General features: G+C 40.3%; 7 protein-coding genes across 7 annotated transcripts; all 7 read left to right on the top strand.

The window, feature by feature from the left end:
* The first annotated feature begins 3,345 nt into the window (after positions 1-3,345).
* LOC138362261 (bifunctional protein HldE-like) lies at positions 3,346-3,750 on the top strand. Its single transcript, XM_069321036.1, has one exon. It carries the CDS (start codon positions 3,346-3,348, stop codon positions 3,748-3,750), a length of 405 nt encoding a protein of 134 aa, XP_069177137.1.
* A 2-nt stretch (positions 3,751-3,752) lies between these two features.
* LOC138362260 (bifunctional protein HldE-like) lies at positions 3,753-4,508 on the top strand. The gene has a single exon (XM_069321035.1). The coding sequence runs from the start codon at positions 3,753-3,755 to the stop codon at positions 4,506-4,508; it is 756 nt and encodes a 251-aa protein (XP_069177136.1).
* Positions 4,509-7,309: 2,801 nt separating this feature from the next.
* On the top strand, positions 7,310-7,714 carry LOC138362259 (small heat shock protein IbpA-like). The gene has a single exon (XM_069321034.1). The coding sequence runs from the start codon at positions 7,310-7,312 to the stop codon at positions 7,712-7,714; it is 405 nt and encodes a 134-aa protein (XP_069177135.1).
* Positions 7,715-7,725: 11 nt separating this feature from the next.
* LOC138362258 (ATP-dependent Clp protease adapter protein ClpS-like) lies at positions 7,726-8,028 on the top strand. Its single transcript, XM_069321033.1, has one exon. The coding sequence runs from the start codon at positions 7,726-7,728 to the stop codon at positions 8,026-8,028; it is 303 nt and encodes a 100-aa protein (XP_069177134.1).
* Positions 8,029-9,913: 1,885 nt separating this feature from the next.
* Positions 9,914-11,248, top strand: LOC138362257 (lipopolysaccharide biosynthesis protein RfbH-like). The gene has a single exon (XM_069321032.1). It carries the CDS (start codon positions 9,914-9,916, stop codon positions 11,246-11,248), a length of 1,335 nt encoding a protein of 444 aa, XP_069177133.1.
* LOC138362256 (putative aminotransferase YugH) lies at positions 11,245-12,408 on the top strand. Its single transcript, XM_069321030.1, has one exon. The coding sequence runs from the start codon at positions 11,245-11,247 to the stop codon at positions 12,406-12,408; it is 1,164 nt and encodes a 387-aa protein (XP_069177131.1).
* A 67-nt stretch (positions 12,409-12,475) lies between these two features.
* LOC138362255 (acetolactate synthase large subunit-like) lies at positions 12,476-13,435 on the top strand. Its single transcript, XM_069321029.1, has one exon. It carries the CDS (start codon positions 12,476-12,478, stop codon positions 13,433-13,435), a length of 960 nt encoding a protein of 319 aa, XP_069177130.1.
* The last annotated feature ends 85 nt before the right edge of the window (positions 13,436-13,520 follow it).

Here is a 13,520-nt window from a genome sequence, read left to right as displayed (position 1 = left end):
TTATTACCTAAGCAGTGAAGCTGTCGTTGGTTCAGCACCTACACCTGACTCTTTGGAAAAAATTACTTGGACACACTTCCATGCTAAAATTCCATCAGCATATGTTGTGAACAAATACGATCTTTCAACCAACTTGGGCGAACTTCGCACTACTCGCTCAGTTTTTGGCCGTGGATTAGATGAGTTTTCACTGTCAGCAGCAGAAATGGTTCTTGAATTAATTGATCAAGGGTCGCTGTATCGTGGTTCAGAATTCAAAAAAGCAGTAAATGATTTTATCGCCACCAAAAAGCGTTATGATTCTATGACTGATGAACAGCGTGTATTGTTTACATGGACTGAAGCTAAAAAGCTTGGAATGGCGGCAAGATTCCGGTCAACTGTTATTGGTACATTGGTTGCTGATATTTCAGATGGTGTGGATCTTGACAAAGCAGTTGCGTCATTTGAAGCTAAAGTTGCGCCACAAAACTACATGCGTACCAGTGCGATTGTTTCTCCGCGAATGGTAGAAGACGCGCGTAAAAAAGTTGAAGATCTTGGATTGGGTGAGTCATTACATCGACGCTTTGCGGTTGCTGACGACATTCCTTTTGAAAATGTGTTATTTACTGCGCAAATCGAAAAACCACTTGATGCGTTCTCTGAATTGAGTAAAGAAGCTGCCTCAAAGACACCAAAAACTTTGTCTGCTGTAAAACGCATGAAGATTTCCGAATTTATTAGTGATGTGCTCCCGACAGCAACTAGTATTGAAGCATTGGTTGAGAATGTACACATTCCACATTTGATGACATTAGTTGCTCCAGCCAATCCTGACGCACCATTGCTATTCAAGTGGGACAATGGTATTAGCTGGGCATATAATGGTGACATTACAGATTCTATCAAAGAACGTGTAAAACGTTTTGGCGGTGATGTGTGCGGAGACCTTCGCATCTCATTGAGTTGGTATAATGCTGATGACCTAGACTTGTCAGTGTGTGAGCCAGGTGGAAGAATTATCGATTACACAGCAAAGCGTTCATCGTGTGGCGAACTTGATTTGGACATGAACGGTATTGATAAACATTCATCGACTGAACCTGTTGAAAATGTAATTTATAAAAACAAAAGCAAGATGAGAACTGGTACATATACGGTGATCGTGGACCAGTTTAACAAACGTGTTCGCAATAATGAAGGTTTTGTCCTCCAAGTGGAATTTGATGGAAAAATTCACAACTTTGTTCGTGAAAATATCTTCAATAATCGCAGAACAGAAATTATCAAGATTGAATTCGATGGAACGAATTTTGCGATCACTGATGTGAACACTGGGGTGGTTAAACCTTCCACCGCGCCTAGTGTTTCAAAAGAAGAATGGGGCCTGACAACCAACACATTCGTCCCTGTAAAGATGATTTTAAAATCACCAAACTTCTGGGGAGATAATCAGGTTGGTAACGAGCACACATTCTTCATTTTGGATGGGTGTAAAACAGATGAACCCGTTCGCGGATATTTCAATGAATACTTACGCAGTGACTTGGCACAACACCGCAAAGTGTTCGAGATGCTGGGTAGCAAAACCAAGGCAACACCTACAAATGCTGAGCAAGTGTCTGGATTGGGGTTTAGCAATTTAAATGAGGACACTGTTACGCTTCGTGTAACTGGCAAAACTAAACGTACTATCATCGTTGAATTTTAAGGAAATAACACAAATGAACATTTTTGAACAAGCAAGCCGCAAAAAACTTCGTTTCTCTACTGCTCGTGGTGAATTGACCACTGAACAGCTATGGGATCTAAAACTCAAAAGTGCCAGTGGCGTCAGCTTGGATTCCATTGCCATCGCACTGGATGCTGAAATCAAAGCCACTACTCAAAAGAGCTTCGTTGATGACGCCACTGCTGATGATGAGTTACTTAAGCTAAAATTTGATGTAGTAATGAGTATTATCAAAACATTAGTTGACGAGCGCAAAAAAGCGGTAGATGCTCGAGCAAAAGCAGAACAGATTTCTTTATTGAAATCGGCGATTCAAGAAAAGGAAAAACAACAACTTTTGGATGGATCGTTAGATGAGTTGCGTGCTCGTTTAGCAACTGCTATGTCAGATGGATCATCATCTTAATGTAAGATGACTAAAAAATATACCCGCAAATAGCGGGTATATTTCTATCAATTGGAGTTTGATCATGATAATTGTGTCACATGCGATTGTGTGCGTCCTGTCAATTATCTTTGGGATTTTCGTCGCAAAACGAAGTACCCAAGATAAGCATCCTAGGTATGAAATGATTAGCTATGAAAATTATTATGATGTATCATATGGGATGCGATCACCATCATTTAAACTGGTAGTATTTGATAGAAGACGTCAGGAAGTTACTACTAAATGTCATTATGGGTGTGGCCATATCAATGAAGAGCAGGCAATGCGAATAGTAACGATGATGAACGGTGGATCTTGAATTTGAGCAATAATTGTGCTACAATAAATAGTTGTCCACAAGGAGGTAGTCAACTGAGAAATGAATCAACATAAAAAAATGTACATATGTATTCTGGCAGAATTTCCAGATTACATGGCACCGACCTTGGTCGGGCATGCTGTGCTTCGACATCATCTTGCCAAAAATGGCACTCCGGTATATGATGATTGGCTTGCCAACTCATTTAAGAAATGTGTGGTCAGAGTGAATCAGCGAGAATTTGAAAAAATCAAAACGCTTCCTGATGTTGTTGAATCTTGGGAAAATAATACGTTAGGTGGAAATGTCAGTTGTTTAACAATTGTGGCATCATCTACCGAACATAATGTTTTGAAATTTGCTAAACTATGGAAACCCACTAATGAGTAAAAGAGCAGTGAATATATTCATTGACCTCGATGATGTCGTGGCGGACTGGCTGGGTTGGGCAAGTTCAGTTCTTGAAAAGCCTATCTTCCGAGATGGTGATAAACTTCCAGCTGAGATATGGTCTTTGGTCTCTGTATATGATAGAATGTACAGAGATCTACCAGTTCGAAATGGTGGCCAAGAATTGGTAAATTGGTGTACAACCAATACTGACTCAAATGTATTTTTTCTATCGGCATTGCCAAAAGGAAATGACATTATGTGGGCATCATATGACAAGGTAATGTGGGGATATAAATACTTCCCAGAGGTTCCAGTGATCATTGCCCCATATAGCCACCAAAAGCATCAGCACTGTTTACCAGGTGACATTTTGATCGATGATCGAAAAAGTAACTGTGATGACTGGGTGGCCGCTGGTGGACTAGCACATCATTATACTGAATGGGAACCATGTAAAGAGTGGTTGACGTTTATCTTTGAAGGACAGCATAAATGAAAGTAGTGGTTAATGGCACATTTGATGTATTACATCTTGGGCATCTTCGATTGTTACAATATGCCAAGACGTTTCGCAATGCTTATGTTTTGGTTTTGATTGATTCTGATCGTCGTGTCAGAGAATTGAAAGGAGATAGTCGTCCAGTTAATACCCAAGATGAACGCCGTGAAATGTTGATGGCGTTAAAAATGGTTGACCAAGTTGAGATTTTTGACAGCGCAGATGAATTGTCAAAAATGATTGAAGAATACAACCCAGACGTAATGGTCAAAGGTAGTGATTACATTGGCAAGCACATCATTGGTGCTGAATTCTGCCGAAACATATCTTTTTATAAGCGGCTCGGTGATTATTCTACAACCAATACAATTGCTAGGATTAATGGCAACAAAGAATAATAATGAAAACTGATTTTAAAATTTTAGTACTAGGTGATGATTGTCAGGACGTGTACCAGTATGGTACTGTTGACAGGATTTCACCTGAAGCACCTGTGCCAGTGTTTAAAAACACTTATAGTGAAACAAAGCCAGGTATGGCACGTAATGTGGTTGAGAATTTCCACATATACGGTGCTCATGTTGATTTCATGACAAGTGGCTGTTCTATCAAGACACGAATGGTCGATGAGCGAAGTAAGCAGCATATTCTTCGAATTGATGAAGATGCGAATGCTACGCCAATAACACTTGATGTTTCAATTTTACCAAACTATGATGCTGTTGTTATCTCCGACTACTGTAAAGGAGCAATTACATATGAATTGGTCAGAAAGATTCGCCATGCGTATTCTGGGCCAATTTTTATTGATACTAAGAAGCCCGACTTGTCATGTTTTAGCGATTGTTATGTCAAGGTAAACAGTTTAGAATATGAAAATGCCAAATCAGTTACATTAAACACTATTGTAACTCTTGGGGCAGGGGGAGCACGATTTAGAGATAAAGTGTACCCTGCCCCAAAAACTGAGGTGGCTGACGTGACAGGTGCTGGTGATACATTTTTGGCATCACTGGTGTGGGAGTACTTACAAACGAGAAATATCGAGAAGTCAATCGAATATGCGATCAAGGCAGCTAGTATTTCTGTACAGCACTTCGGTGTTTATAAACTGACTAAAGAGGACGTAAATGCGATTAAATGGGGTCGTAAATAAAGGTTGGGGTAGTGAACAGATATTTGTCACAAATGATTTGTATTGTGGTAAATTTCTAAACTTCAATAAAGGTGCCAAATTCAGTATGCATTTTATTTTCATTTTCATCGAGACAAAGATGAAACATGGTATGTACAGTCTGGTTCATTTGTGGTCGAGTACATCGATACAAAAACAGCTGAACATCATGAAAAATGTTTGGAAGTTGGTGATACGTGGCACAATCCACCACTACTCCCACACCGTATTATTTGTATAGAGGCTGGTACTATCATTGAAGTGTCAACCCCAGACAGTGTTGAGGACAATTACCGTGTGTCACCAGGTGATAGCCAGAAGGGCGAATAAATGCCATTTATTCAAAATGTACCAAGAATCAATGTTGAGTTGGGTGCCCATTGGGACCCAACACCACAGAGCGTTCTAATCCAGATATGTGATATTGACAAGGAACATCCATCATCTAAATTCACATTCGACAAAGTATTCAAGTTCAAGTTTAACGATGTCACATATGATGATGAGCCTGGCGCAATAACTGATGATCAAGCAAAACTGTTGGTTGAAATTTTGCGAGATGCTATTGAGACTAATTCGAATGTAATAGTACATTGTACAGCTGGTATATGTCGAAGTGGCGCAGTGGCAGAGATTGGAACAATTATGGGGTTCACTGAAACGCCATCGCCAAGGATTCCAAATATTTTGGTTAAAACTAAAATGCTGCGAATACTTGGGTGGTCATATGATTGATGATTTGGTACTATCAACTGATACATTTGACAATGGCCGCTGTATACTGGAATTGAGAATTGAGTTCAACACATATACTTGTGTAATGATAACTCCATCGGAAACATACACATTTTTTACAATAAAGGATCTAGATTTTGCTAAACAAATCCATGAAAGGATTGTGGCAATGTATCGTGATTTGGATCCATCAAAAAATTAAATAGAAATGTCAACAGTATTTGACATATGGAACAAGATGCTATATAATAGGTCTTGTCAAAACACTTGCTAACTAGGAGATAAATTAATGGCAAAAGCAGTAACGTTTGGAAATGATAGTCGTGCTAAATTGGTTGAAGGAGTCGACATTTTGGCAAACGCAGTCAAAGTTACTCTTGGCCCAAAAGGTCGCAATGTCATCATTGAAAAGCAATATGGCGCACCACACATCACTAAAGACGGTGTTTCGGTTGCGAAGTCAATTCAATTAGAAGATAAAATCCAAAACATGGGTGCGCAATTAGTTAAAGAAGTTGCCTCCCGCACAGCAGATAATGCTGGTGATGGTACTACAACAGCATCGGTATTAGCTCAGTCAATCGTTACTGAAGGTACTAAATTTGTCACTGCTGGCATGAATCCAATGGATCTTAAGCGTGGTATCGACAAAGCAGTATCCGCAGCAATTACTGAATTAAATGCGAGTTCTAAGCCATGTGCTACCACTGTAGAAATCGCGCAAGTTGGTTCAATTTCAGCTAACAGTGATGAAACTATTGGTAAATTAATTGCTGATGCGATGTCACGTGTTGGTAACGATGGTGTGATCACAGTTGAAAGTGGTAATGGTCTTGAAGATTCGCTCGAAGTTGTCGAAGGTATGCAGTTTGATCGTGGCTATTTGAGTCCATATTTTGTAGCACAAGCTGGTGACAAACAAAGTCTAACTTTAGACAAACCATTTATTTTGTTGGTAGACAAAAAAATCACTAACATCCGTGATCTACTTCCAGTGTTGGAAGGTGTTGCCAAAATGGGTCGACCATTATTGATCATTGCTGAAGATGTTGAAGGTGAAGCATTAGCCACTTTGGTTGTAAACTCTGCGCGTGGTGTGATCAAAGCATGTGCGGTTAAAGCACCAGGGTTTGGTGATCGTCGTAAAGATTACCTTTCTGATATCGCAATCTTAACCGGTGGTACTGTCATTACTGAAGATGTCGGATTAACTCTTGAAGATATCCGTGACGAGCATTTGGGCCAAGCAGTTCGAGTAGAAGTTAACAAAGACACTACAACCATTATTGGTGGAATTGGTCATACAGATGCGATCAATGCGCATGTCGATAACCTTCGTGCGTTAGTGGCAAATACTGAGTCTCAGTATGAGCGTACTAAACTACAAGAGCGTATTGGTAAATTATCTGGTGGTGTAGCCGTTATCAAAGTTGGTGCTGCCACTGAAGTTGAGATGACTGAGAAGAAAGATCGCATTGATGATGCGTTACATGCTACCCGTGCTGCTGTTGAAGATGGCATTGTTGCTGGTGGTGGAGTTGCGTTGTTACGCGCTAAACAAGCGATTTCTTTCCTAAAAGGTTCAAACGCAGATCAAGACGCTGGTATTCAGATTGTTCTTCGAGCAATGGAAGCCCCAATCCGCCAAATTGCTGCTAATGCTGGTGACTCTGCTGATGTTGTTGTTAACACAGTGTTGGCTGGTGAAGGATCATATGGCTATAACGCAGCCACTGGTGAATATGGTGATATGATTGGTATGGGCGTGATTGACCCGACTAAAGTAACAAAAACAGCTTTATTAAATGCGGCAAGCGTTGCTGGATTACTTCTTACAACGGATTGTTCGATCCATGAACTTCCACAGGTAGAAGATAAACAACAGATGCCACAGATGCCAATGTATTAATTAAATTTGGGGACTATTTCGTATAGTCCCCGGATTTACATTACATGCGTGAACGATAAATATTTGAACAAAATGCCTTATGGGTTTTGTTCAATTTATACTCGCTTAATAGGAGACATATATGACACGTGAACACAAAATGTATAATATTGGACCATTACACAAATCTGTCATTGGGTTCAATCAGTTATTTGAAAGTTTTGAAAACTCTATGAATAGAGCGCAAAACTACCCTCCCTACAACATTGTAGAAGTCGACAATTATAACTATCAAATCCAAGTAGCAGTTGCTGGATTTGGTGAATCCGATCTCCGTCTTACTGAGGAAGCTGATCGGTTGGTTATCAATGGATCTCTACAAGAAGTCCAATCATGTAAGTACATCTATCGTGGGTTGGCTACCCGTGATTTCAAACTTGAGTTTGTACTTGAAAAATCTTGGAAAGTCAAAGGTGCTGAACTACACCGCGGAATATTACTAATTTCCCTGTGTCGCGAAGAAACCGAACTCCAACCTAAAACAATCAAAATATCATCAACATAAGGAAGTAAATTATGGCTGATACCGCCGCCAAGACTAAATCTGTAATTAAAACTAAAATTACAGAGCCAGGCAAATATGCTGTAGTGTTACATAATGATGACAAAACTCCAATGGATTTTGTAGTATCAATGTTAGTCAATATTTTTAACCATGATGAAAGTAATGCGTTTGAATTGATGATGAAAGTTCATAACCATGGCTCTGCTGTGGCAGGCGTTTATCACAATGAAGTCGCTGAGCAGAAATGTTCGGATGGTTTGGCCATGGCAAAACACTATAAGTATCCATTGTCACTGTCAGTGGAGCCAGTGTAAACCAAATTCATTTGCCCCTTGTGTTTGTTGCCCAAGGGGCAATTTAATAAGAAGCACAAAATTATAATGAAAACAAATAAATTTTCCACAATGGGTACTTTTGGTGATACCATATATAGTCTTTGCTTAATGAAACTCCAGGGTGGCGGGCACATGTATGTAAAGCTAAATGCCCTTGACAATTTTGCTAGAACAAGGCTTGGATGGGCAAATGCCGGGCCAGCAAGTGGTAGGTACACGGAGAAAGATTATGAAGCCCTACTGCCACTTCTGCGTGTACAAGACTATATCACTGGTGTGTCTATTTGGGATGGTGAAGAAGTAGATTATGATTATGATGATCATTACAAGTTCCATCTAATCAGTGGTTGGCAAGGTAATCAAACTGAATGCTATGCTCTGACCCAGGGAATGGATATTCATTCGCCTGATATAAAGAAAAAATTATTATTCGAACCATGGCTAACACCAGTACATCCAATCACTATACCGGGTAAACCATTTGTAGTAAACCGAACCTCTAGATATCTTTATGGAAACCCAAGCGAAGAGTGGTACCAATGGATTCGAGATGGTCTATGTGATTATTCGGTTTTTGTTGGTACTCCATCTGAACATCGAGACTTTGAAGAGACTTTTAATGTAAAGATCGAATACTACCAAACTAAAGATTTATTAGAATTGGCATCGGTCATACAAGGGTCTGAGCAATTTATTGGAAACCAATCGGTCGCACTGAGTATTGCGATTGGGTTAGGAAAAACGTATCGATGTGAGGTACGTAAGGATTACGAATCAACAGCCACCCCACACGGTGGGTATGGAGACTGTTGGTTCCCACGAATTAATGGATACTATTTTTAAAAATGTTCGCACTTGTTGAATTACATGATGACAAATATCAAGCATTAGCAGACTATACTTGGGATCAAAATAAACTCCAGTATGCTAAGTTACATGGGTATGCTACATTTTGTCGCACAGATGGGTTTGTTGAAAATTCTGGAATAGGGTATCAAAAAATCCACTATGTAAAAGAGTTGATGGAAACTCACCCAGAGATAGAATGGTTTTGGTGGACTGGGACAGATACGCTGATTACCAATTTTGGTACTCGCATCGAAGATCGAATTGATACCCGCTATCATTTCATCATTAGTGTAGATGTTAATGGTATCAATGCTGACAGCTTTTTAATTAGAAACACACCAGAAGGTATGGCATTTATTGATCGGTTACTCGAATTGGAACATGAGTGCTCACAGCATTGGGATTCTGAACAACGAGCGATTGATATTGCGCTAGGTCTCCCACCAACATCAGATTCATGGTGGAGAGCTAATATCGGTAATATTTCTATTTGTGATGAATTCAAAACTGTGGTAAAATTAATGCCACAGCGATATATGAATAGTTATAATTACCTGTTATACCATTACGTTGATCAGCGAGATGTATTGGGATGGGATGGAAACTGGAAATTGGGTGATTGGTTGATCCATTGGCCAGCAACTAGCTTAGAATATCGCATAGAAATGTGTAAATTCTATAGCGAGTATATTATCAAATGAACGAGACTACTGTCATTTTCTACCCAAAAGATATCCAGATGTGGCGGGATGAGTTTTCCTTTGATGACTATGATCGGCCATCAAAGGGATTCCCGAGCATTAATGATTTCAAGTCATACTTGAATGATCGCGGTATCGGGAGTGATAGCCTTCCTATCACTTTTGGTGAGGACAACCGAGTATTGACTGGCATTCCTGATCCTACTATTACAGTTTTATGTGGGGCTGCGATAGGGTGGATTCACATGGCGCGTGATATAGGTCAATAGTGACAAACTTTTACAAACTAACTTCTATAGTGAGCATATCATCAAATGAGTGATAAACTTGATAAAATTCTCTCGGATATTCAAGAATATATTCAAGAGCAGCAATCCCAAAAAACATGGGTAGCTGGTAAAGACTTTGTGAATTATGCCGGTCCGTATTTTGACACTGGTGAGTATACTGCTGCTGTCGAATCATTATTGACTGGTTGGCTGGCAATGGGTACCAAGTCTTTGCGTTTTGAGAAAAAGTTTCCAAAACAATTTGCGAAAGATTATGGCATCCTGACCAATAGTGGTTCGTCCAGTAACCTTCTAATGATGGCATCATTAACATCGCAACGTGGTTATAATTTACCAAAAGGCACAAAGGTATTAACTCCAATTGCTGGATTTCCAACAACATTGAACCCTTTGTTACAAGTCGGATTCGAGCCAGTGTTCGTAGATATCGAACTTGATACACTAAACCTTGATTTGGATCAGGTTGAGCAGAAACTACAGGAAAATCCCGATATCAAAGTAATTACATTCGCACATGTATTGGGTAACTGCCCTAACATGGATCGTGTGATGGAAATTGTCAAAAAATATGATTTGATTTTTCTGGAAGATTGCTGCGATGCTCTTGGGTGTACATACGATGGCAAACCATTAGGTAGTTTCGGTGTTATGGCATCTTGTTCATTCTACCCAGCGCATCACATGACCATGGGCGAGGGTGGTTTTGTAGCATGTAATACCAAATCACAAGAGGATATTTTACGCTCATTTCGTGAATGGGGGCGTGGCTGTTATTGTGTCGGGCCAGACGCAAATAAATTGAAGTGTGGCTCATGTAAAAAACGGTTTAGTAATTGGATTCCAGAATTCCCTGACGAAGTATTCGACCACAAGTATGTGTATGACGAGATTGGTTATAACTTAAAGCCAATTGAGTTACAAGGTGCCATGGGCCTTGTACAGTTAGAAAAGCTAGATGAAATTCATGCCCTGCGCCGTCGCAACTATCAGCTTCTTTTTTCGATTTATGAAAAATATGAAGACTTTTTTCATCTACCACGTGCGCAAGATAAGGCAGATCCAAGCTGGTTCGCATTTCCATTGACTATTCGCAAAGGAGCACCATTCACTAGAACTGATATCGTGGATTTCCTGGAAACTAACTTGATTCAGACTCGCCCATATTTTGCTGGTAACATCATGCTACAGCCGGCATATAGTGGATTGATGGATCCTGTAAATGCCAAGCTTGGTTTTCCAAATGCGACACATGTAATGACTCATACGTTCTTTCATGGAACTAGTCCGGTCATTACTCCAGAACAGATCGCATATATTGGAACAGTTGTTGATCAATTTATGGAACAATATAAATCATGAAATCATTGAGCAAAGTGTCTGCCAATATTGATGGGCAACCAATGTTCAAGTATCTTGACAAGGCTCGTGCGCTAGAAGCGGCGGGCCGGGATTTGATACATATGGAAATTGGAGAGCCAGACTTCGATACGCCAAAAAATGTTGTCGATGCCGCAGTTTCTGCCTTATTGAGCGGAGACACCCATTACTGTAGTAGCTACGGTCTTACTGAATTTCGAGAAGCAATTCAGTATGCCACCGAGAGAAGTCGAGGGTTTACGCCAGATATTTCCCAGGTATTAGTTACACCTGGTGCTAATATTTCAATATATTATGCGACACTTTGCTTAGTTGACCCCGGCTGTGAAGTCATTGTGCCGAATACCGGGTTTAGTACGTATTATAGTACGTTAAAGATGTGTGGTGTGATTCCAGTTGAAATACCATTGCGTGAAAGTAATGGTTTCAAGCCAGATCCAATGGAACTGGAGTCACTGATCACTGATAAGACTCGGATGATAATTGTTAATAGTCCACACAATCCAACCGGAAGTGTACTGTCATCATCGGATATGAAAGCGATATATGACCTGGCAGTGAAGTATGATTTGTACCTATATAGCGATGAGATTTACGCTAGAATGTCATATGATGATCAATTTTCCAGCCCAAGTATATACGATCAGTGCCGGGATCGGGTGATTGTCAGTAATGGATTTAGTAAATCATACGCAATGACTGGTTGGAGACTTGGTACAATGATTGGTCCAGAAATCGTGATTGAACGGATTGCTGCGTTATTACAAACGACTTCTAGTTGTGTCAGTCCATTTATTCAACGTGCTGGGATTGAAGCGATCCGTGGGAACACAGATGAAGTAGATGCGATGATGGCGGAGTACAAGGCTAGACGAGATATGTTGGTGTCTGGTCTCAACCGGATTCGTGGATTTGAATGTCAGGTTCCAGGTGGAGCGTTCTATGTATTTCCCAACATTGTCGGAACTGGTTATAGCAGTGATGACGTAGTTAATATGCTAATGGATGGTGGAGTAGTGGCGTTGCCAGGGCATTGTTTCGGATCCAATGGTGAAGGAAATATCCGCTTGTGTTATGCTACTAGTCGTGATAAAATTAGTGAGGCATTATTGCGAATAGAACAAATTTTTGGAGTAAAATAATATGCGAGTATGCGATTGGATAGCACAGTACTTGTATCAACATGGAGTGAAGCGAGTCCATGGCTTAATGGGCGGCGGTGCTAGTGGGTTAAATGACGGTTTTATTAGTCATGACAATATCGAGTACATTTGTTATCATCATGAGCAAAGTGCTGGGCATGCTGCGATTGGGGAAAGCAAGTATACAGGGAACATTGCTGTTGTGAACCCAACGACTGGTTGTGGTGGAACCAACTGCGTAACATCTGTATTAAATGCGTGGCAAGATTCAGTTCCTGTGATATTTGTGTCAGGTAACGTCAAATTGATGGACTGTACTCACCGTATCAATGAAGAGAATTGGACTAGCATTCGAAAGTATGGTGTACAAGAGCATGACATCATTCAAACAGTGTGCTCTATTACGAAATACGCACATTTTGTACAAGATGCTGCTGATATTCCACGTATCTTTGAAGAAGCAATTTACCAAGCTACTACCGGTAGACCTGGCCCAGTGTGGATTGACATTCCGAGTGATATCCAGGTAGCAAAAATGCCAGAGCTCTATGCCCATTATACTTTACCTGCCGCACCATCTGGTCTGGACAAAAACGATTTTCGACGTATTAAGCGACGTATAGAGAAATCTAATAGGCCAATTGTATTGGCTGGGTATGGCATTCGCCAAAGTAATACCGTTGCTGAATTTGTAAATTTTATCGAAACATATGAATTGCCGTTCGTTAGTACTTATGGTGCTCGAGACTATGTGCCATATGACCATCCATTAAACATTGGTGCGATCGGGATTAAGGGTAGCCGCTCTGGAAATTTCGCACTACAAAATGCTGACTTGTTGTTAGTATTGGGGAGTAGCTTGGGGGCAAGTGTGGTCGGATATGATCCATCCATGTTTAGTCCAGCAAGTTTCAAAATAGTGGTAGATGTGGATATCGAGGAGCGTGATAAACCTAACCTAATTGGCATTGATGAGTATTACATTGAAAATTTGAGTAGATTTTTCTTGGGGATGAACGATGAATAAACAAGAGTGGATTGAAAAATGTAAGCACTGGAAAGCAAAGTGGCCAGTGTATCAATCTGAGTATGATCCGGTATCTGATCAGCCA

The sequence above is a fragment of the Procambarus clarkii genome, unplaced genomic scaffold, assembly GCF_040958095.1.
Source record: "Procambarus clarkii isolate CNS0578487 unplaced genomic scaffold, FALCON_Pclarkii_2.0 HiC_scaffold_1553, whole genome shotgun sequence".
NCBI lineage: Eukaryota > Metazoa > Arthropoda > Malacostraca > Decapoda > Cambaridae > Procambarus > Procambarus clarkii.
The sequence above is the reverse complement of the archived record's forward strand: the minus strand, read 5'-3'. Positions and strand labels throughout refer to the sequence as shown.